The sequence below is a fragment of the Miniopterus schreibersii genome (assembly GCF_964146895.1).
Source record: "Miniopterus schreibersii genome assembly, chromosome: 1".
NCBI classification, from domain to species: domain Eukaryota; kingdom Metazoa; phylum Chordata; class Mammalia; order Chiroptera; family Miniopteridae; genus Miniopterus; species Miniopterus schreibersii.
The window spans coordinates 34470759-34492332 of NC_138101.1; the positions used below are offsets into that span (position 1 = coordinate 34470759).

General features: G+C 37.1%; 1 protein-coding gene across 11 annotated transcripts in view; it reads left to right on the forward strand.

The window, feature by feature from the left end:
• Positions 1-21574, forward strand: part of ADGRL3 (adhesion G protein-coupled receptor L3) — a 698136-nt gene that overhangs the window by 620309 nt on the left and 56253 nt on the right. For 10 of the 11 annotated variants that reach the window (XM_081145463.1, XM_081145466.1, XM_081145468.1 and 7 more), the window contains 3 exons: positions 4220-4429; positions 7265-7485; positions 20987-21053. In XM_081145463.1, the coding sequence (XP_081001589.1) occupies positions 4220-4429; positions 7265-7485; positions 20987-21053 (498 nt within the window). The remainder of the gene's footprint in view (positions 1-4219; positions 4430-7264; positions 7486-20986; positions 21054-21574) is intronic. The other variant, XM_081145472.1, reaches the window with a different exon arrangement.

Genomic DNA, 21574 nt, shown 5'->3' on the forward strand with positions numbered 1-21574 from the left:
TCGCTTATTTTATCTCTATGTGTATGAGGCTTCTGATAGTCAAAACTATAAGTAGTTTGTTCAAGGTAACAATTGCAAAATTGGAGTGACAAGGTTAAATTCATGTCTGTAAATGCTAAGACTTACTCTAAAGTTCTCTTGCTTCCATGAATAGTTTTACCTTTATTGTCATAACTGTTTGACACCTTGACGTTTCAGCATGTCTTTAGATAGTATGATGTAACAACCTTCTCATTCTCCAGCTCAAATTTTCTTTTTTTTATTCAAGATTTTAGAGCAAGTAGTTGAAGAACCAAAGAGTCCCCAAAACTGTGCAGTGGGCAGCGTGTTGCAACTTTTAGTTTATAATCTAAATCCATTGTAGAAGAGAAGGACAATTAAAGAGATTCATTTATTCAGTCAACACATTCTTTATCCACTCTGTGGTAGACACTTTTGTAGGAGCTAGGGATACATCAGTAATCAGAGGCGATAAAACAACTTGTTCTCTTGGAGTGTATCTCTAGTGGAGGGCACAGACAATAACAAGGAATATCAATAAGTCAATAAGTATATACGTATATATTTTAGGTAAGTGCTAGGGAGAAAAAATAGTTCAGGAAAAGTAATAGAATCAGAATGGGAGAAGTCTGTTTGCAATTTTAGATAGAGTGAATCAGGAAAACCCTCTGTGAGAGGTGACCTTTGAATGAAGGACTGAAGGAAGGTAGCAGGTAAGCCTTGCAGATATCTTTTGGAAGAGCATTTTAGGCCAAGAGCACAGCATCCGCAAAAGCTCTGAGGCTGGAATGGCGGTTGATATATTCAAAGAATAGAGCAGGCCCACTGGGGTGGAATGAACCAAGTAGAGGGGAAGTAGGAAATTATGCGCAGGGGTACAGATCTTCTAGTGCGTTGCAGAACTTGGTGACGACTTTGGTTTTTACTTTTATTGAGATGGATGGGAGACATTGGATGCTTTCAGCAATGAGTCATCTGATTTATGTATTTTTCAAAGTCTTTCTCTTCTGGTGAATATAGAAGGGGGAGAATATGAAGGTCAAAGTAGGGAGGTCAATTAAGAGGCTATTTTTAAAAATTAGGTGGCTCAAACTAATTTGGTGCAGTTGAGGTGGTAAAAGGCTATCAGAATCAGACGGCAGACCTACAAGATTTCCTGATGGACTGAGCGTATGTGTGAAAGAGAGAAATCATGACTCCTAAGTGTTTGGCCACAACACCTCAGAGAATGAAGTTGCTGTTTATTGAAATGGGGAAAGCAGAGGGAAGAGCAGATTTGAGAGGGTGGGGAGTGGAGAAACAGGATAAGATTAGGGGCTCAGTTGTGGACATACAATCTTTCATACCTTTTCAAACATTGAAGATTAAATGGATGGTAAAGCTATACTGACATAAGAGGTTTCAGCTCTAAGACAACTTGGTCTGAGTGGAATTATTCTAATCACTCAAAAACAAGTATTTATTAAGCATTTTTTAATGTGTCAGGCCGAGTACTAGAGGTAGGGCATATTAACAAGGTATAAGATTAATAGATCTCAAGGCACATATTGGTATATAGTTCACGTAACAGACAATTGAGTCACATAGTGCTCACAAGCGTGGAACCTCAGAAAGAGGAATACTTGATCCAAGATCACACAATCACCCTGTTAAATCATACCTAGGAGTTGTATTCAACTGGCCATCATCTTGAAGCTGGTTTGGTTCTTTTCATGGCTTGGCCCCCTGGAAGTTCTAGTATTTTAGACTATTATGAAGAAGGCTATGCTAACAGCTCTTACTGGAACTTCACCTCCATTGTTCTTTTTGTGTTACTGATAAAATTCTAGTTGAGTGCTGTGTGCAGAGCACTGCTATCACAGTGTGGTGTGCACAAGATGTTGGTAGTGATGTTTTCTGAGCTAGACAGTCATATCTGAAAGGTGAATTAATCACTAGACTTTTTTTGTTTTCTTTGAGTGCTATGTACTTTTTGTACTAATGTTTTGACATCTGGCATTCTTCTCTTAATAACGCTCCATGGGGTTTCTGAAGGACCTATGAAGGCCCTGAGTAAAGTAAATACATTTCTAGTAATGCAGCTACCCAGAGAGAGGCAGGAGTTTTTTGGTTCCTATTTTTCTTTTTTCCTTTAAGTATTTGAGGTCTTTAGGATACATTTGAGAATGTATTATACCTGCCATTTTTCCCATTATGGGAGACTGCTGTGCTGAAGGTTGGTGCTTGATACTCAATCACAGCATCTTTCCTTTGAGTCAAAGTAGAGAGCAAATAGCCCTCTGTTCAGGGAACCAGGTGGCACTAACCACTCTCTGCTCTCAAATAGTAAAAGTAATTTGAGCTATCAGAGACCCAACACTACTTTAGTTGTATCCCCTGGAACAATGCAGTTAAAGCAAAATTTCATGTGGTTTTCTTTCATGATTGAGCTCCTTCTGAGAAATATATCTAGAGTTATGCAGGAATATTTTGAAGCTGTTTCATTGACAGTGTTCTAGCAGAGTTTTTTATCAAATAACAACTGTGAAGTCATGTCTGGCAATATGAGAAGTGCTCTGATTCAGGTTACAGCATGGTACCTCAGTTGTAAGAATTTTCACATTCAAAATAACCTTATATGAAGTTTGTATAAAACATAAAAAGTGTGAAGTTTGAGTAAAAACAAATAAAAATGGAAAACCTGGATATTTACCTATATTTTAGGGAAAGCTGACATTGTGGAAGACAATAGAATGTACCAATTCCCATTCTAAATAAAAAATCTATTTTTTATGATTACACAGTTGAAAAGGGTGTCAATTAGAAACACATATTTTTGTTTTCTATTAAAATATTTCCCACCCATGTGTTACACTTTTAGTAGTTAGGCATATAGCCATAAAAACTAAATGCCATTGATTTGTGTATTTTAATATTTTATATAAAGAGTATGCCGTACAGATCCTTTCACAGTTTTAAAAAATATAGTATTAGATTTTTGAGAAGTATTCATGTTTGTGACTGTTTGTATCCAGAACACTGATCTCCTACCACTCTTTAGAATATCATGCTACAAATTAACCCTTATTTGTTTATTCATTGCCCTGCTGATGGAAGTTAGGTCTTTAGGGCATTTTGAGAAACCTAGAAAGAAGAACTGATAGTCCTAGAGCATTTCTCACCTGTGCTCCAGCATCTTGGCACACTGATGTGCTAGCCTGCTATAAAGCCTAAAGCTTCATGGACGTGGTTTTGAGCGGAGGCAAACTACCATAGGGTAGAAATAGACTTTTGAACCTTAGAACAAGGATAGAAATGAGATAGTGGATAGACCAAGGAACATGACAGGTATGGATACACCAAGGAACATGGCAGGTATGGAGCTCACAGACTGTTTTAACAGAGGAAAAACAAAAACAAGAAAACAAAACAAAAAACACAGTTTTATACAAAAGTTTTCGTGAGCTTTTACGTTTTCTTAGCTCTACTGTCTGCCTTTTGCTGTTATCAGGTATAAAATTCTTAGCGCTTATATTCCATCTGCGTCTATAATACGCTCCGTTCCTGCAAAACCCTTCAAGTCAAACTTCCTGATCTCCTTAAGCCACTCAATATGAATTTAAATCCAGGAATATTCTCATTCTTTTAGATTTTCCACTAAATAAATGGTACACGTATGTGGCAATTTATCGGAATTAACTGAAAGTCTTTATAAAAGTACATACTTTTTTGAACTCAACCTTGGAAACTCTGACCAGTATTTATAGGACAGAAGAATTATATTTTTTTATAAAAATCCCCCAGTGATTCAAAAAGCATTTCAGTTGAGATACCACTATGCTAAGTGTACAGCTTAATTTTGAAATAGAGTATTTCTGTAGTGAGAGTCGTCAAAAAATTAGCCTAAGAAGTGATATGAGTTAAAAAAACAAAGTTATTTTGAAGCCTTTGGCCATAATTAAGTTGATTTGCGTCAACTATTTATATTCTGAAAATGTCCGTCACTAAGAAAGGTGCAAACACTATTGACATCCTTGAATATCAAACTGATGTACACCTCAGAAAAAAGATAAAATATTTTACCTATGGACTAGAAAACCCAAATAATTCTCTTTTCCATTGTGTATGTGGAGAATATTTAGTACGTGATTAAAATGACACCTCGTTCATCCAGGCCTTAGAACTCTTTATAACTGGTTATGCATAAATGCAACTTGCGGCTTCTCTGTTGTGTTTCCAGCACAGTGATGCGGTCCACGACCTTCTTCTGGATGTGATCACGTGGGTTGGAATTTTGCTGTCCCTTGTTTGTCTCCTGATCTGCATCTTCACATTTTGCTTTTTCCGCGGGCTCCAGAGTGACCGCAACACCATCCACAAGAACCTCTGCATCAGTCTCTTTGTAGCAGAGCTGCTCTTCCTGATTGGGATCAACCGCACTGACCAGCCGGTAAGCAACTTACATTGATGTGAGCAAAGAATTGCTCCACTTGCAGCTGCCCAATAGTGGAAATACTCATGTTTGAAAATACCCCCTCTTCCAAGTATCTAAGATTGATGGTACATTCAGATGTTCCTCGGTTTTCACCTTTTCATGTCCCATCATCATGAAGAAGCAGTGAATGTTATGGATGTATCAGTGTACATTTCTTCAGAAATTTTGTTTGTAAACTTATCTTTCTCAAGAATTATGTCTCTTTATTAGTCCCCCCCCCCGTTTTTTAAAAAAAAAAAAAATGACAGAGCTGAATATTAAGAAAGTTAGGTAAAATGTTTTGGGGAGTGGAGGATTATCTTTTCTAAGAGATATAATTGTTAGTTTTTGAAGTTTATAATATACCTTGTTTTAAAAAGATGGATATTATATTAAAAACTGCATGCCTAAATGAGTTTTTCTAATTGACATATTTTGGAAAATAGTTCAAATTCTAGGATATTTTTAGAATATCTATCTCTTCTCAAATTTTGTTTGACACTTTGTATTTGCTCAAGTTCTGTTCACATCTTTAAGTGTCAACTTCGTATTTTACTACTACCTATATTTGATCATATTAAGGAAAAAAGGAAGTGAGGGAGGAAAAGAGGGAGTGAGAAGCAAAGGGAGAAAAGGAACAGTACTAGCCAACTGTTCTTGGTAAAACCCAACAGAAAATATGAGTAACAGATAATAGCTAATATATTACACAGACTTTGTGCCCAGTTTTGTGAGGCCCTTGCTATTTACTTAAGATTCAAGCACATAGTGAAAATTTGTTCTTAAGACTAAAATTTCAAATGAAAAGAAAACTTTGTTTTTTAGAAGACTCAGAATAGGCATAATAAATAATTCATTCACTTAAGGCTGTTTTCTGGTATGTGTCCATATGTATGGAGTACTTTACAATAAAAATGCAGTTGGGTTTGTGTTTGTGATTACACATTCATGATTAATGGCCATAAAGGGTACAATTATGCCGATTATACTTTTAATTGGTTATCCTATACTAATGTGACAGCTTTTCCCGTAAACACATACATCTGAATAAGCAAAGTACACATTTCTTTTGCCCCGAAAGTAAAGCCTTCTGATAACAAAAATTAATAGTTGAAGGTCTAACTCTTAAAAGCAAGAAATGGAAAACTGTTTCATGTTCCTAAAAGAAATCATTTTATTTTCTTCTTAACCTGTACTTCAAACACTGTTATTTCTTTTCATTTAGAAACCTTATTTTTGTTTCCTGATGTTACTTACATAAGATATGGTAAATTGCACCAAATGTTGCATACTGCACAAAAAACTACTTTCTGGCAAAGAGCATAAAGAACGATTGATATGAAAACCTTGGGTAGAGTGCAGCTCAGCTCAACCTGTTTTATTACTGTTGCTGGACAGGTGTCCTCTTCTGTGCCCCATAGGGGGCGGGCTCTGCTTTCTCTCACGCCCTCTGAAAATGGGCTTCCTCAGCTGCCCTCACTGTCCTCTCTCTCACCCAAACAGATCGACTTCGTCTCATTTCACCATTAACCTGATAATTTCTATAAATGTGTTGCCCCTTTGTAGTAGGGGCTGTAGATTTGAGTTAGGACTTTTTATAAGAAACGAAGACACCCTCCCCCCAAAGGAAAACTTCAGGAACTGACATAAGAAAATTAATACATGGTCAGCTGAAACTTATAGTATCTTATGCAATATGCCAAAGAGCCCTGGCCAGGTGGCTCAGCTGGTTGGAGCCACACCCCATACATCAAAAGGTGACGGTTCAATTTCCAGTCAGGGCACGTACCGAGGCTGCAGGTTCTATCCCCGGTTAGGGCACGTACGGTAGGCAACCCACTGGTGTTTCTCTCTCCCTCTTCCTCTCTCTAAAAAATCAATAAACATAACCTTCGCTGAGGATTAAAAACAGATAAATATATTGTCTTAACAATAAATAAATAAAAATAAAATATGCCAAAGAAAATAGTTCAAACTGTCTAGAACTATTGGCTGCCTTTTTTTACCAACCTTGTCTAGACCAGCATTTAGCACAATAACAAAAAACCGAGAGAAAGCCCTTCTTTGGAACACTGTTCTAACCAGAATAATGTTACAGCTGTGCAGCATGACCTTCTCCTTGCTACCGTAGGCCCTTTCTGAAGCAAGGCAGGGAGGAAATAAATTAGAATTAATAATGATGAATTAACAATCAATTATACGATGCTGCAATTAATTATGCTGTTTAATTTTAAGAACTTTTATTCTCCTTTTCATATTTCTCTTAGCAATTAACACATTAGTAGCATACACACAGTTACAGCCCAGAGAAGAAGTGCCTGCATCCCTTTTGAAGTGTTTAGACTCATCTCAGCAGTGACTGTCAGTGAGGCGCTTAGGACTTTCTCCTGCATATTACAGCCCTGTTTAGCCCAATGCCACGCTGTCGCCCACCCGCCATTATTAGTAAACTGTTAAATGCAGTTTTCAGAGGCAGGGTATAGTCGCTCGGGTTTTCATCGCTGACTTTTAAGAGTCTCCTGCGGGGTCTTCTGTGGCAGACCCGTGTGTTTGTGCAGGTAGAAAAGCCTGCCCTGGGCGTGGCGGGCGTGGGGGCCTGGCTGTGTGGCTGCGGGGCGGGCGTGGCTGGCATGGTGGCCGTGGCGGGAGGGGGTGGGCGTGATGTGGGGACGTGGCAGGGGGGCGTGGCTGGCGTGGTGGACGTGGCGGAAGGGGGCGTGGCTGCCGGGGGCGTGGCGGATGGTGTGGTGCGTGTGGGCGTGGCCGCGTGGCCGCGTGGCCGCGCCGCCGCAGCTGAGCTCTGTCCCGCAGGTGGCGTGCGCCGCCTTCGCCGCGCTGCTGCACTTCTTTTTCCTGGCGGCCTTCACCTGGATGCTGCTGGAGGGCGTGCAGCTCTACGTCATGCTGGTGGAGGTGTTCGAGGGCGAGCGCTCGCGCCGGCGGCGCTTCTACCTGGCGGGCTACGGGCTGCCGGCGCTCGTGGTGGCCGTGTCGGCGGCCGTGGACTACCGGAGCTACGGCACCGAGAAAGCGTGAGTGCCCCCCACCCCCCCGGCTCCGCTCTGGGTCGGCGGGAACGCGCGGCGGTTCCCCAGACCAGCTCGGAGCCGGAGCCAACGGGAGCAGGTGCCGCTCCAGGCTGTCGGGCGGCGCGGCGACGCCGGTCCCGCCGAGGGCTCGCGTGCGAAGGCCGTCCCCCGGGGCAGCGGCCGCGCGGCCTCTCCTCTCCAGACGGGCAGCCCTGGTCCCGAGAGGCGTGGGGGGGGGGGGCAGACGGCGCCCGTCGGGGCGCAGGGCCCGCGCGCCCCTTTCCCTGGGCGGTATTTTCAGCACAGCGTTGGGCTGCCCGGACCTGGGGAGGGGCGTCCGTCCCGCGCTCGGCACCATGTGACGGGGCGCCCGAGAGTGACCGCGCGGTCCAGCGGGGAACGGCGGGATCAGGATGGACGCCCGCCGCTGGGGCCCAAAGTAAAACTAGACGAGAGACCAGGTGGCCGGACCGTAGAGGGGAACCGCAGGGTCGGGTCGGGGGAAGGAGAGGGAGCCTCTAGGGGGCGCTCCAGAGCCGTGGCGTCTGTGTCGGAGACGCCCGGGGCGAGCGAGGGGCCGCTGGGCCTTGGCTGTGCGGGGAGAGCTAGAAGCAGAAGCCAAGCAGGAAGGGGTGAAGAGGTAAGTCGGGAAGAGCCGCCTTCAGGTGTTAGCTGCACCCCGAAGAAGTTCGGTTGAGAAATAGTGAAAATGTTAACTCAAGTGATAACAGTAATAAGAAGGAGTTTTTTAAAAAATGAAGTCTCAGACTTGTCTAGGGTGAGAAGCATCAAGCCGATAGGAGATTCCCAGACAGAACATTTAATATCTTATGCCCCGTTTGTATTATATATATATATATTTCTATATATAGGAAGGTTCTAGAGGGACAGAAAGGCCTAAGATTGGATGGAAGTGGAAACCTTGGTTTAGTACTCAGCCATCCTTAGTATTCACCAAGGGCAAGACACTAATTTTACAGGTGAAAAAAAATTAAGGACCAGATAAATTAACTGCCTTGCCCATAATTATAGAGCTAGTATAACACAAGTCAAGTTTGTTTCCACCGAACTAGTACATTTTTGAAATGATGAAATGATGCCTCCCTTCTGAGGTGACTGTGAAGGAAAGAACACACAAAAGGACGTTTACAGTTGTTCCTATGGAAAAAATCATGCAATAATTAACCCTTTGCGGTCGTATTAAATTTGGACATGGGTGTCGTACTGGTTGGAATTAAGAGCTTTCAGAGAAATTATGACCTGATACATGAATGAATAGAGTTAAGATTCGTACGGTTCCTTGCTGTGGTGGCTGAGAGCAGACATATGACCGGAACGGTAAAAAAAGCTTTGGTGGCTGAGAGTAGACAAACGACCGCAAAGGGTTAATAAATAATAATACAAGAATAAACTCTGTCTCGTGGACTCACAACCGTAAACCTCCTTTTGCCCCACCCTGTAATGCAAATTTCAAAGGGGAAGCACTTTTCCATGCGGAGGGAGATGCTGACTTCTGCTGAGGGATCAGGTGAGGTCATGTTGACAGGCAGAAGATTTGAGAGCTTGGAAATGATCACTATGGAAAATGTGTTAAGGAGCCAGTTAGGCATTAAGGAAAAGATTTGCAGGCAGTAGTGAAGGCTCGGGTGAGGTTAGATGACATCAATTTGTCCAGAAGTTAATAAGCCAAATGTCATGACTTTCCACCATCAATCAGCAGCCTGAACATCCTGGTGGTGAAGCAGGTCGCTTCTCAGAAGAGAAGATTCTTAAGGAGGGGACAAGGAGGACTTCTGAGTTATTGTGAGCATAGTTTAAACAGAATATATGTTGGTGCAGACACACCAGTACGATGAAAACAAGACCATTTCACTTCTCTTGAATTTTCTTCCTGAGTGCAGTGACAGGTTATAGAAAGCTATTTGTCTAAATGTAGCTGATAGTAACTTTGTGAATTATGGTTCATTTTGTGGATTCCAGTGACAACTGTGGAAGAGATTAGGAATACATAAAAACATCTGCTGTTGCTGCTAAAGACATTTTAAGGAAGGGGTATTAGATAGATCATAGGATTTAAAAAAATAATTCACATACTATAAAATTTATTCTTCAGTCGTTTTTAGTACGTTCACTGTATTATACACCCATCACTGCTACCTCATTTTAGAACATTTTCATCACCCCAAAAATAAACCCATTAGCAGTAACTCCCTTTAGATCATAGTATTTTACATTTTAATGAACACATTTCCTCTTTAAGATATTAAATTGAATGATATTATTTGTAACCTTATACTACTTCAAACATTGCGCTTAAGTAGTTCAGTTTTGCTCTTTTGTAGTTCCTGATTTGCTATTATTTATACTTTATGTTGACTTTTTTTCTCTTTGGTATTTGCAAATTTTCCTGTTAGGGAACTGACTCAACTTGTTTGCTTTGTGTGGTAGTCATTTATTTGGAGACAGATGCCATTTTCTGGATAGTAGGAATCTATCTTTTCTTAGAATCAATAATGTGCAGTCCCTTGTGACTTTGTTAAAGCTTTGGCCATCATTGCTTTAATTTCCTGCACCATAACTGGAAGCTCTCATTTACTGACATTATTACTGTGTGGGAATAGAGGCTAATTTATTTCCCAGGCACTGATTTAAAACAAGCTTTAATAATAGTTCAGTTTCGCAATTATGATTTTTCCCAACCCAAAGAGAAGCAAAACAGATAAAGAGAAAAGGGAGGGTAGAGGAAAGAGAAGGGTAGGGGAAATTGCATTAAAATTGTATCACAGGCAGGCATAGAACAGTCAAGGTCCCGCTTACATGTTTTAAATAAAGTGTCCACAGAGGGGCCTTTAGAATACATGGAAAAAAGTGTTTAACTTCTACCCTATGGGAATTCATCCAGTGAAGTATCCATGCAGTGCTGTCTTCGCCCATTGAGGAAGCAGGTATTGAAAAAAGAAGCATTACTCTGTCATTTTTATTTACTTGAGAAGCTGAAATGAGCAGATCATGTTCTATCAGGAGTTTAATCAAGAATCTTCCCAAAGAAAAATGTAAGCAAGGAACTTTTACACAGCGTGAAGGATGTCTGCATATGTATCTGTTCCTTATTATTAAATCTTTGTTGATATAGCTTCTGTTTATTTCAAATTGCATTTTGCAATCCCTGCTTATATATCTTCACATGATTTTTTTTTTGTAACTCTACTATCTCAAGTTTTTGGGGGGTTTTGCCAGCTTTATGTGCTACATTGAACTTTTGATATGAACATGTATATTTCACAGTCTTAAATAAACTGGAATTAGCCAGAATTCAGACACATATTATCAGCCATTTTCTGTAACTTCTTCTGAAGGTTAATGATTTTTATGCCTTGGAATTCTATTTCATTTATTTTTAGAATGTCATTGTTACTAAATTTTTACTCCTCAGTTTCAACCACTTACAATGCATATAGAATAAAACTATTCAATATGCATTACAGTAATACAAATAATAGATATATCTCCCCCTTTCTCCTCTTAATGTACAAAATTGTATTTTATTATACTGACAAGGTATCTTTGAAACCTTTAATAATAATAATAGCTTACATTTCTAAAGAGTAGAAAATCATATCAGTGGTAGGAGATAGAATTGTTTTTGTAGATTAAATATTTTTTGATACAGATAGTGGTAACTCTCATATTCCATCAGGATGATGGATTAGGAAGTGTCTTACTATGAAATGTTATTAGGGCTGTTGAATTGATTATTATGTACAAAATAGGTATTCACACACAAAGCATACCTAATGTGATTTTTGAGAAGTTGCTTAGTTTTCCATCAGTTTGCATTGCTTGTAAGAGTCTTACTATTATTTTCTGATGTTGCTTAATGAAATCCTTTCATCTGTAGTGACATTATTATTGCAAATGTACTCAGAATAACATTTAGTCACAATAATCAGACAACTACAAAATTTGATTAAAAGACCAGTACAATCATTAAAAAAAAAAAAGACTCCCAATGAGTGGGCCACGGGTCTAAATTGCACTGTTGATAATTGGCATTTAGTCTATTGTATCTGTTTGTGTATCTTTCTTTCACTTACACCGTTATATATGGCCATTTAGTGAAGCCACCTAATATGATACCGTCAGAAGATAAAGGCTGGTATTGACTTTTCAATAATTCAAACAGGACAGATTTGTAAATTCAGTGCTAAATAACTTGATTTTTGACCTGAAACTAATCAGTTCATTTAAACTTTAATTACCTCAGTATTACCACAAAATGCAAACAGTTTGAACAGCTAATTTTTCTTTAAAGAAAAAAATTACATTTATAGTTTATAGCACTTATCTTATAATCTAAATATATAAGTGAAAGAACAGTGGTTAATGTGATGGGTAGATTGGAAAGGATTGGAAGTAGGCAGCAGGAGGAGGGAGCATGCCAGGAAGGAGTAAAGCCCAGGGAGCAGCCGAAGAGTTAAAAGTATGGGCCTGAAAATTGGTAAGGGGTTTCTGAAAGATATTGATTAGGTCATGAACATTTATAATGGATCAGAACATCCTTGAGTACTAAAAGCATAGCCAAGCTCTTAAAAATAATTGAAATCAAATTTTATGATCTGAAAATTATTATAAATCATCTATTAAGTCAGATTTGTCTCCCCAGCTCACTAGCTTAAGAATAGCTCTAAAAGGGGTAGCCTCTCCTCTGCTGATTAAAAGCCCCAAGATTTCCTTATTTTCACTTCATTATCTAAGCAGAATAGTCATTTGGGTAGAAAAGTGATTATTGATTTTTAAAAATACTAGATTAGAGTATTATTTAAGAAAGATCCGAGCCAAGGAACATTCAACTTGATAGTTATCTGCAAGTTGTATTCATAGGTTTATTTAAGACATTTCACAATTTTTAAGCACTGTACCACACTCACAGAAAATTATACAAGGTGCCCCAAAAATATATGTACACACATTTTAACAGCTAATAGCTCAATTTTGAAAATGAAATGTATTTTAGTAAACACTGCCTTTATAATTATTAAAAGTGTGTATATACTTTTTTGGGGACACCCTATATAATCATTTGGAGTATTTATCGAAGAATGTTATTATGTGATGTAAAATATTCTTACTTATAACATTTCATTCATCTACCTTATTGGTATATAATCACCAGATATCTTCAACTCTAGCTTGGCCAGTGGGAAATAGTACAGATAATGAAGTATTTTTCATTGGCATGTATCAAGATAATTGTTCAATATATGTGTGGGGAGTGCAAGTGCATGTCTATATGTTACTTTATTAAAGGTCAAGAGCATGTTTTATGTGTAGTAGAGATTGAGGGCTTATTGTAACATCATTTCAGCACCTAGGAGCCCTATGAATGGATATAAAATTACCATCATATATATAAATTGTTGGTTAAGCATAATTTTCTGTATTAAGATATTACCCATATGAGAACTCTATCAGAGAACATCAGGACTGCTGCCTTGTTATTTACAAAATATGTTTAGGTATTGACCTTAAAGTTGAATTTTGGACTTGAGTTCTTACTGGAACCAAAGAAATATGACAACTTCAACATCTAGAGAGCTTTTGATGTCAGAACTTCACCCACTAGATGTTTACAATAAAAAGATAATGACACGTGTTGGTGAAGATGTGAAAAAATCAGAATCCTCATGTATTGCTGGTGGCAGTGTAAAATGGTGGAGCTAGTTAGATCTTCAAAAAGTTATAGTTATCACATGACCCAGCAATTCCACTCCTAAGAAAAACGAAAACATAGATTCATTCAAAAACTTGTACTGTGCCCACAGCAGCATTATTTATATTAGCCAAAAAGTGGAAACACCCAGTGTCCATCAATTGATAAAAAGATAGACATAATGCGGTCTATCTGTATAATAGAATAGTATTTGGAAATGAAAGTAAATAAAGAATTGATACATACTTGAATAAGCCTTCAATATATTGTGTTAATGAAAAAAAATTCAGTCACCAAAGGCTACACATTGTATTATCTCATTTGTATGAAATGGTTGCAAGGGAGAGTGGCTGAAGATGGGTACAGGTTTCATTGTGGTGCTATGAAAATATTCTAGAATTAGACTATAATGATGATTTCACAGCTTTTAAATATATTGAAAACCTTTGAGTTATACACTTTAAAAATTGAACCTTGAACAACATGGGTTTCAACTGTGCAGGTCCACTTATAAGCAGGATTGTTTCAATAAATGTTGTAAATGTATTTTCATTATGATTTTCTTAGTAACATTTTTTAAATCTTTATTGTTGAGACCATTACAGATGTCCCCCTTTTAACCCCACTGTTCCCCTCCACCCCACATCCCCCCACCCCCAGGCCCTCCCCACACCAATGTCCATGCCCATGGGCCATGCCCATAAACATACAAGTTCCCTGATTAATTTCTCCCCTCCCCGCCTTCCTTCTGAGATCCCTCAGTTTATTCCAAGCTTCTATGTTACTGGATCCACTTTGTTCATCAGTTTATTTTGTTCATTATATTCCACATAAAAGCGAGATCATTTGGTATTGGTCTTTCTCTTACTGGCTCATTTCACTTAGCATAATACTCTCTAGTTCCCTCCATGCTGTGCCAAAGGCCAAAAGGTCCTTCCTCTTCACAGCTGCATAGTATTCCATGGTGTAAATGTGCCACAGCTTTTTCATCCACTCATCTACTGATGGGCACTTGGGCTGTTTTCAGATCTTAGCTATTGTGAATTGTGCTGCTATGAACATAGGGTTGCATAAATTCTTTGCGATTGGTGTTTGGGGTTCCTTAGGATATATTCCTAGAAGTGGGATCACTGGGTCAAATGGCAGTTCCATTTTTAATCTTTTGAGGAACCTCCATACTGTTTTCCATAGTGGCTGCCCCAGTCTGCATTCCCACTAGCAGTGTACCAGGGTGCCCTTTTCTCCACACCCTCACCAGCACTTGTAGTTCCTTGACTTGTTGATGGTAGACATTCTGACAGGTATGAAGTGATATCTCATTGTGGGTTTAATTTGCCTCTCTCTGATGATTAGCAACGTTGAGCATTTTTTCATATGTCTCTTAGCCATTTGTATGTTCTCTTTGGAGAAGTGGCTATTTAGGTCCATTGCCCATTTTTTAATTGGATTCTTTGTCTTCCTTTTGTTAAGTTGTATAAGTTCCTTATATATTTTGGATATTAACCCTTTATCCAATGTGTCATTGGCAAATATGTTCTCCCATACAGTGGGCTCCCTTTTTGTTTTCTTGATGGTTTCCTTTGCTGTGCAGAAGCTCTTTATTTTGATGCAGTCCCATTTGTTTATTTTCTCCTTAGTTTCTCTTGCCCTAGGAGATGTATCAGCAAACATATTGCTACGAGAGATGTCTGAGATTTTGCTGCCTATGTTTTCCTCTAGGATTTTTATGGTTTCATGCCTTACATTTAAGTATTTTATCCATTTTGAATTTACTTTTGTGTATGGTGTAAGTTGGTGGTCTAGTTTCATTTTTTTGCATGTATCTGTCCAATTTTTCCAACACCACTTATTGAAGAGACTGTCTTTACTCCATTGCATGTTCTTGCCTCCTTTGTCAAATATTAATTGACCGTAATGGGTCAATTTCTGGGTTCTCTGTTCTGTTCCACTGATTTATATGTCTGTTCTTGTACCAGTACCAGGCTGTTTTGATTACAGTGGCTTTGTAGTATAACTTGATATCTGGCATTGTGATCCCTCCAACTGTGTTCTTCTTTCTCAAGATCGCCACGGCTATGCGGGGTGTTTTTTGGTTCCAGATAAATTTTCTAAGTGTTTTTTCTAGATCTGTGAAATATGCTGTTGGTATTTTAATAGGGATTACTCTTAGTAACATTTTTTTCTCTTACTTTATTGTAGGAATACAGCATATAATACATGTAACATAAAAAATATGTGTCAATCCACTGTTCGTGTTGTCAGTAAGGCTTCTGATGAAGAATAGGCTATTAGTAGCTAAGTCTTGGGGGAATCAAAAGTTACAGGTGGAATTTTGACTGTACAGGAGTCAATACCCCAACCCCCACATTGTTCAAGTCAACTGTATATGGCAATAAAACTGTTTAAAAATACTATTAATATAAAATAAAAATACTATTTTTTTTACTAAATTATCGAGAGATGACCTTCTATTTAGAATGATCTAATATTTTTACATGAGATATGTTTTAACAACCTGTGCTTTATGTACAGCAAATGCATTTCTCATCTACTCACTGAAAATTTGTAATTGTCAACAAAACTAGTTTTTATTTATTTTATAACTTGTATCTCTCTTCTTTTTGAGAAACATATAGTAGCCCCAAGGACTTTTGAATCCAAGTAGACTAGCATAAAATTCAGGCTCAACTAATTATTAGCCATGTGGCTATGGGCAAGTCCACTAGTTTCCCTGAGATACAACTTTCTTATTTGTAATGTGGGGGTTACTATATAAGTACTTTGCAAGACTATTGCAAAATGTAAAACTGTGTGTCTATATACATATGTATATGTGTGTGCATATATATGTATATATAGTGTCTGGCATACATAAGTATTTATTAAATTGGAACTCTTATTATTGGTACTATTATTTGGCTGATACTAATGCAAAAATACAAATTTTATGTTTAGTAAAAAATTTTTTAATTAAATTTAAAATACATTGTACTTAAAGCATCTATTTATAAGAGTAGTGATTGCAATTCTTAAACTACTGCCTCCTATTAATTTAAGCAACATGGGACTATGGGAATGATTCCAGCATTTAGTCTTAATAAATTATAACAGTGCTATTCTCACCTCTGTAGTACACCATAAAACTGTAGGATGTATTTTGCTGGAGAAATAATGAAACCCTTATTTTTTTTTAAAATAACACATTGAGGACATGAAGATAATGTAATCTACATTTGGTGTATGGGAGCTAGTTTTTAATTCTAAGATCCAAAACTGTAGCTGGACCCAAATGCTCATCTTAACTACCACTGATCACACTCTGTTCCTGATCACTCTGCCAATGTTTTTTCCAGTTCATGCACTTGTTCACAAAGTATTTCAAGATTATATGCTTGAGTATTCTGTGATGAAAATGTCATTTTAAAAATTCTTAACAGACGTATTATGCTAATAAGCTTAGAACTAAAGTAATTATGCTTGAAATATGTATCTGTCCCATTTCCTCTCCTCTTCCTTCTTTCTTGCCCCAACTATCTTTATTCCCTCTTTTTTTCTCTGTCAATCTTGCCAGATATATGTAGTACAAATATAGAGATCTGCATCAATTACATGAAAAAGGTTATATAGTTTACAAAGTCTCATAAGCAAACTAATATAATTAAGCCTTATAAATTTCATTGTCTAGTAGTAGCTAAAAATTGTTTACTGGCTACATTTGATACTCACCAAGGATAGTTCAGTCTGTGAGCAAACACCAGTGTTAATTTACATTACTTCAGAAAAACTGGGCATAGTCAAATGCCTTCTTTGGTAAGAGTGTTTTAAACAGGAAAGAAAATATAATGTCCCTACATTAAACATGCTAGCTTCGAGTAGTACTGCATTCTGGTACTGTTACTGATATCTGAAAGCACGGTAAAAAATATGTTTTGAGTGAGATATATATATGGTAATTGACCTAGCCATTTTTCTAAATACAGAGTCTTAAATAACTGATAATAATAATAAATGGTGAGGAGTAGTTTGCTAGTAGACAAGAATAAAACTTTACAAGTATGGTCTTCTTTTCTGTTTTGAGAAATTAATTTGGTTCACTATTGAATTTTTCTCCATTTTGAGTAAATGAAGGTGATATTTACAGGATTAGTAATTGACATTTTTATGGGACATTTATCCAGATATGGACATTTTTACCATTTAATTCGTAATGATGTTTCTTATATTTTGGAAGGGAATAATTCTGAAAAAGAATAATAATTTGTCCTTGCGGATTAGCTCTATTTCTTCAGTATGTTAAACAAACACAATTGTATTAATTCAGTAAGAATGCATCATATATATATATAACAATATATGCTTTTATAATTTGAAAAATGCTGCAAAAAATTTTTAATGATGTTTTTTAATGAGACAAATTTTTTTAAAAACTCAAGGTTTATGTATATGACAAGTGCTCCTTTGAATTCCGAAATATATCTGGTCTTACAAGATTTTTTTTAGTATTGCTTCAAATAAACAGGGCCTGTGGTCAGAATTCACTTGCTCTTTCAACTTCAAGTCATCTCATTTGGCATGTACTACTGTAAACCTAAATTATAGATTATACACATGACTGAATTTCATTTAAAAAAGAAACAGAGCTGTCTTAAAAATTAAACAAGAATGGCCTATTGAAATTGATTATTTAACAAATTAAATTTTGCTTAGTGGATAAAGGCAGTTTTCAGATAAATCCTATTCTTCAATAGCAGGTATGTCTGACCATTCGCAAGCTGGACTTTATTGTGCTTTAGTGCAGTAACTTGTTCCTTTGGTATTTGTCTTACTACTTTGACCTGGTCTCGCCTTAACCAGTGGTTTTTGCATTGCATGCAAGTGACATTGAATGGCCTGGGCTTATGGAATACTATAAAGTGGGATATATGTGTCCAGGCATGTAATATACACCCTAGTCTAATGTGACATACATGTAATATACACCTCCTTCACCTTCAAGTCAGAGTGAATTGTTTTACCATCCACACAGGGAACTCAGGGAGGGAATCATACAAACTTTTAAGGTAGTTAATGGGAAAGAGAGGAAATACAGAAAGCTTTGAGAAAGCCAGCATGTGGCCAAAAACAACAGCAGGTGTGGCCATATGGCAATCAAATTAGAAAAGGGATCCTTGCCACACTGCCTTTCAGGAGACAGTCAAGCCCAGGCAGCTCTGGGAAGGATGATTTACTCAGTGCATTTTAAGTGTTTCTCATTGCCTCTCAGTGCTCAATTACGAAGGGAATTTAAATCTATAGTAGCAAATAGATGTTGAAGAATTTTCTTAGTAAAAATAATAAATTCTAAAGTGATTTCACTTCCACAATTAGAGATCACTATGCCAAAAGCACATTAGTTTCCCAATAAAGCATTTGCTTGCTAAGCTAAGGCTGTTTACAAAAAAGTAAAGCATTATAATGCTAAATTTTAATTATTTTATTGATTTACATTATTTTATTTTAAAAACAATTAGTGAGATTATTTATAATTTGAAATTCCCTACTTAGGCCAAGACACTGTTACAATGTAATTAAAATTATTTTTTTAAGAAGTCCTTAAACTGCAGAATAACATTTTCAGAAGTTCTTGAAGCATTTTCCTTTAAAAATAATTTGCTGAATATGTGTTTTAGTTCTCAGATTAGGTCTCAAAAACTTGTTTGACCTACAAAACAACAGGGGCTATACAACTGACATTCATTCTTAAATAAAGCATTAGTATTGTATCATGTTATAATTTCATCAGCTTTCTTGGTGTGTGTATACAGTGTGTTTTCTAATCTGGGAAAATGTCCGTGCTTTATGCTTTGTCCTTAACTGTTTTTACCTTGAGGAAAAATATGGCCTTTGTGGAGAACTTAGAGAGACCCGTAGACGTCCCCCCTGCTCTGGCTTCCCCCTGCCCATACCCACTGTTATTAGGGTGGTAACAAACTAGCCTCTGGTCAAAATGAAGACAGTGTTCGTATTTCAACCTTAAATTCTCTGGTTTGCGTCTGCTTAAATAAGCATCACGCTTATTTTCCATGACCCAATTTTTTTTAACAACAGCACAAAAAAAGATAACCAATTACTCAAAGAAACTAATGGCTAATAGTTTAAGAATTGATTGTTTCCCTAATAGTATTTTTCCAATAGGATTATTAAATCTATTTTGAATAAAGAGAAATTACCCATCTTTGTAAAAAACCATGAACTTGTAGTCAGTTTCTTAATGGAGTGTAAATGTTTTACTTCTATTAAAATTAGTTTGCATATAGAAGGAGGCCATATTTTGTTTTGAAATTGATTATTTTAGGGATTTTGGGTATTTTGCTTAAAAATCTAGCTTTGAAACTTTTATAAATTTAAAAGTTACAGAAAAGACTTTAAAAAGACATGAACATAACTGCCTCTATCACTCAGATGTTAAAACTATTAGTATGTTGGCACATTGCTTTCAGGAGTTATTAAAATAAAACATATGGCTAAAGTCCCTTTGGTCCACTTCTATCTAATCTACTCTCACATGAGAGGCAACTACTAAACAAGTTTGGTGTTTTTCTCCCTTTCAATTAAAAATAATATTACATACATATATGTATCTGTCAAAAATGTGAGTATTACTTTAAGTATGTACATATACATTTCAAAGGTTTTTGGTATAAATTAGTCATGTTACTTTTTCACTTAAATTTTTAATTGTGATCTTTCCTGTTGATACAAAGATCTACTTCCTCCCTTTTAACTATTTTGTAACATTACATCATATAAATTGAAAGCATATTATATACCTATTTCTCTGTTGATGGACATTTATGAATTCCTTTCTTCATAGTTTTTCTAGTATTCCATTTATTCCTGAGATTTAAATAACTTTTATAAATGACGCAGTATATTTATATACTTCGGATTTGCAGCTTTAGACCACTTAGTGAATCACTCTGGAGTAGTTTCGACTGGAGATGTTTTACTTTTAAATTTTGCGTCAAATATAGCAAAATGGCAAATAATTCAAGATATGATTTTTAACATCAAATGTAATTTATTCAAAATTTACATTAATCTTTCTCATAACTAGTCACTTCCATTTTGTCTTCCTGTCATCCCAAAGAATGAAAATGTAATTTCCCAGAGGCTTTAAGAATTGGGGGAGTATTAAATGTAGCTGAAATTAAGTGATTAATAATTTACTTTTGGGTCATGAATCAACTTCATGGGATGCTAAGGATCATTTGCAACCCCAGAAGCACTGGCAGTAACAATGCACTTTTTAAGACTCAAGAACTCTCAAAGGTTGGCTGCCCAACCTAATTAAACTTCAGTCTTCTGATACCAAATTTATTTCTTCTTTGTACAGAATTTCCTGAGATCTTCTTGACAGGAAAGTGTCACTTTGCCTGACAGCTGATGGACAGGTTATGTAGCACCATGATTGGAGAGACAAGGAAAGCTGAAAGCTACTCGGTTTAAAGGCTCTGTGTATGGCTCGCTTTCTTTTTCGTTTTTTTAAGGTTTCTGTGACAGACAAAAGGCCTTAGCAAATAGGCCTAGTTCCATTTTTTTCCCCCGCTTCCTCCAGGGGTAATTATCTTACTCCATCAATAGTGCTGTCAGAAATTGGGCAAGTAATTCAGCATTTAAATGAACAAGCAATGTAATATTTCCTGTCTCCCAGTGGAATGCTTTGCAGCTCACATTCTCTGTCACTCGCTCACTCTTGATGTATGTCCCATACCCGGTCCTTGAATGCCTTCTCTCCCCTGTGTTTCATTGCAGATGTTGGCTCCGACTTGACACCTACTTCATTTGGAGTTTTATAGGACCAGCGACCTTGATAATTATGGTAAGAGCTCCTAATTAACTATGTGTTTTCCAGGTCAAGAAATAAAACTTGCACTATCCCTGCACTGACTCTCTTTAATTTACATAGATTAATCTGGGGAAAGCCTGTACTTATTTGACCCTTTATAACTCAAGCAATTAGACACTCATTAGGGTCTACTTTTATATTTGTAAAATAATCAAAGCCAGTGGGAGAAGAAAACGTGCATTTGCAAGTTTGTGCACTGCTATGGCTCCTGAGGAGCCTGATCTAACATAATCCATTTGGTTTCATAGATTTTTGAATGGTGATGACTTTAACTTTGACCAACATTACATTTCCATTCTTTTCTTTCAGATAATTTGAATTATGAATGGAACCGGAAATTAGAAAAGTGGCAAAATATTTTACTGTTTCTTACGGTTTTGTTTTTTATATAAATCTTGAAAACTTTAAAATTTAAAACAATTTCATGTAAAAATGCCACATACAAGCTTTCTGGAGTCGTACTTTATTTGTTTTTAGATGCGTAATATCTTGAT